Source organism: Silurus meridionalis, chromosome 14 (assembly GCF_014805685.1).
Source record: "Silurus meridionalis isolate SWU-2019-XX chromosome 14, ASM1480568v1, whole genome shotgun sequence".
Taxonomy (NCBI): Eukaryota; Metazoa; Chordata; class Actinopteri; order Siluriformes; family Siluridae; genus Silurus; species Silurus meridionalis.
In genome coordinates this window covers 19,029,756-19,032,987 of record NC_060897.1, presented here as the reverse complement: position 1 = coordinate 19,032,987, position 3,232 = coordinate 19,029,756, and the positions used below count along the sequence as shown (strand labels likewise).

The following is a 3,232-nucleotide window of genomic DNA, read 5'->3' as shown; positions in this document are numbered from 1 at the left end:
GCTCCTTTAGTCATTCTGTTAATGATGATGAAGATGAAGATAGCGAATGGTAAGCCAAGTTTCTTTATGTTTTGTAGGAGTCGCTCAAGAACTTTGCCTTCTTGGTGTTTGTCTTCGTGTGCGTTCTCGCCGCCATCTACATCATCGTTGTCCTCCCCGAGACAAAGAACAAAACCTTCGTGGAGATCAGCCAGAGTTTTGCCAAGATCAACAATATCCACCAGAGCATGGCGGTGGAGATGGAGGACGTCCTGGACGTCCAACAAGAAAAGATCAAAGCACTGGTCCTAAACATTGAAAACGTTAATGCTAAATATCCAGGCAGAAATCATGAAAACAACGGTGTGGTGAGAGAGAGCTGTTTTTAGCCCTGCACAATCATTCTAGGAGTATACGTGTTCAGCAATACATAATATTATGTTCTACAAAGGTGCAGAATTAAATTCTAAAGGTATGCTACTGTTAATTTGATGCAAAATCATGCTAACATTGGTGCTAAGTAAATATTTTTTTACGGGTGCATACTATATTTCAATTCAAACTAATGTTCCTCACTTCTCTTTCCATTAGACATGGGTCATGCTGTAGTTCTAGCTGTAAAGCCTTGAAGGCAGCTATTTTGACACCAAAATATAATCGTAAAATTGCTACATCTTTTAAATGTTTACACTAATTGCTGCTATGACGTGCTATAATAAAATACAGTCATATTTTTCATATTTAAATACACTTTTTAATTCATTGTTTTAAAATTGTTTCATATTGTAGTAATTCGTATTCTTTTATATGTATATGCAATTAGCACTGTTAGCAACGAGCAGCTAACAACTTTAAGGCCCACAATCTTATAGGATGCCTTTGGATGCAGTAGCATGACATTTTCCCTTCACTTGAACAAGGAGACCCAATCCTGCTCCAGCATTACAATACTGCTGTGCACAAATCTGTGAAGATTTGCTTTACATGTGTTGGAATGGAAGATCTCCTGCTATAGAGCTCCAACAATATGGAACACCTTTGGGACGAATGTGAACGCTGACTGCACCTCAGACCTCCTCACCTCATCTACATCAGTATCTGACTTTACTAACACTCTTGTGGCTGAATGAGCACAAAATCTCCACAAAATTTAGTGGAACATCTTCTCAGAAGAGTGGAGGTTATTATAACAGCAAATGGGGACTATATGTGGAATTGAATGTTTAAAAAGCACATACCAAACGTATGTTCAGGTGTCCACATACTTGTATCCATATATATACAAAAAGTATCATTTTATAAATGTGTTTTTGGCAATAAATGCAGAAATTTGGTATAAATAACATAATGCACTTCTCATGTATGAAGTAGTTTTATGACCCAACCTGAAGAACACATCAAGGTAAATAGATCGCTATCTTGTTATTGTTGTTTATACATACACATTACCACAACTGCGCAACACATTTGTGTTATAGCATACACAACATATAGCTTTCAACGCTTCTAGCTGTAGTATGAAACATATTCTGTCTCGGTATAAAAATAACTGACACGGCTGCTTATGTGTTTATTAGTGAAAAGTCGTAGTTTTCCCTGTTGTGATTTAGTCTTGTGTTGAGTCACAAATATGACACTAGATTTCACCAAATGGTTTCTTTACATTACTATTTTACTATGTTTCAGGAGTGGTGAGTATTTTACTGTTGAAAAGACTAGCTTATTATTGTCTAGCATAATAGCTAGTCAGGATGTAAACCTCAGGTTTGACAATTTGACAGGAGCTATACTTTAATAGCAATATACAATTTAATTTACTAGCTTCTAATTGATATAAAAACAACTTTGTTTGGAATCTGACCAAAACCCCCTCATATCCAACTTGATCACAACTCAGCTCTCGTTTATCACAACCAGGAAGGGTGAAGAAGTCTAACCCTTTTTTCCCCTAAGGCTTATGAATCCAGCTGACCACGTCGTTTCATCCTGCTGCACATGGGACGGCGTAACGCTCTCACGTGTATCGACACTGGAGCAACATTGTCCAGATTATCAGGTGAACTCTTTCCTCTTGTGCCACTCGAACCAGAGAACACCTATATTTAGGTATCATGCTAATATCACGCTATATATGCAGGCGATAATCAATAATAATTTCAAACTCAAATCTATTTCATTCACAGTTTTATTGATTGTAGTGTTGATCAATCACAATTTATCAAACCATTCGATTGTTACACCACTCAAAGCGAACTCTGGCCAACATGTAAGAACAAGCAATAATTGCAAGTAATTATTAATAATATTGCCTCAAGCGTACAAATGCAGCTGTATATTATATATTGTTATTTTATATTATTGTTGTACATATTATGCAATGTGCTAGTTATTTGGATTAGCATACAGTAGTAATGTTAGTAGCTTCTGACTAAGAGTGCTATATAAATGAAAAAACCCCCCCGGTGTGTAGCGACATAAAAAGTCTCGATTTATTAAGTAAATAGACTAGCTAGTCACTGAATTGACTTAAAGACAGGAGGTGGAGCAGGAGGTAGCAGAGTTAAACATGCAGAGATTTTTATTAGGAGTGACAAGGATGGACATGTAGGACGTTTTGGAGACAAAGTCAGGGAGGCGAGATTGAGATGGTATGTGCAGAGGAGGGACATGGGGTATATCAGTGGGAGAATGCTGAGGATGGAGCCACCAGGAAGGAGGAAAAGAGGAAGGCCAAAGAGGAGGTTTATGGATGTGGTGAAGGAAGACATGCAGGTAGTTGGGTTGAAAGAGGCAGATGTTGAGGACAGGGGGAGTATGGAGAAGGATGATCCGCTGTGGCGCCCCCTATTGGGAGAAGCCGAAAGAAGAAGAAAGTTTGTCACTGTACTTTCTGGTGTTGCTTGTTGTTTTATCAGAAGGGGTAATCTGCTTGTAAAACATTGAGTATTATGTTAGATAGAGACAAAGTCTAGTCATTACACTGAATATACACTATATAAGCAAAAGTTTGTGGCACATAAGATTTGTATGTGCTTTTATAATAACCTCTACTTCTCTAGGAAGATGTTCCACTAGATTTTGTGGAGATTTTGTGGATTTTGTGGAGATTTCATCACACACACACACACACACACACACACACAAAACCCAATTTACATGGTCATACATAGTGTCATATCCTAAAATCCAATTAGAAATCTAATCAGATTTAAAACCTCACGCAGCCCCTGTGGTTTTGTTCGGCACAAATTGA

General features: G+C 37.7%; 1 protein-coding gene across 4 annotated transcripts in view; it reads left to right on the top strand.

The window, feature by feature from the left end:
* Positions 1-725, top strand: part of slc2a9l2 (solute carrier family 2 member 9, like 2) — a 97,401-nt gene extending 96,676 nt beyond the window's left edge. For all 4 annotated transcript variants that reach the window (XM_046865726.1, XM_046865724.1, XM_046865725.1 and 1 more), the window contains exon 13: positions 78-725. In XM_046865726.1, the coding sequence (XP_046721682.1) occupies positions 78-368 (291 nt within the window). In that variant the 3' untranslated portion in view covers positions 369-725. The remainder of the gene's footprint in view (positions 1-77) is intronic.
* Positions 726-3,232: the final 2,507 nt, after the last annotated feature.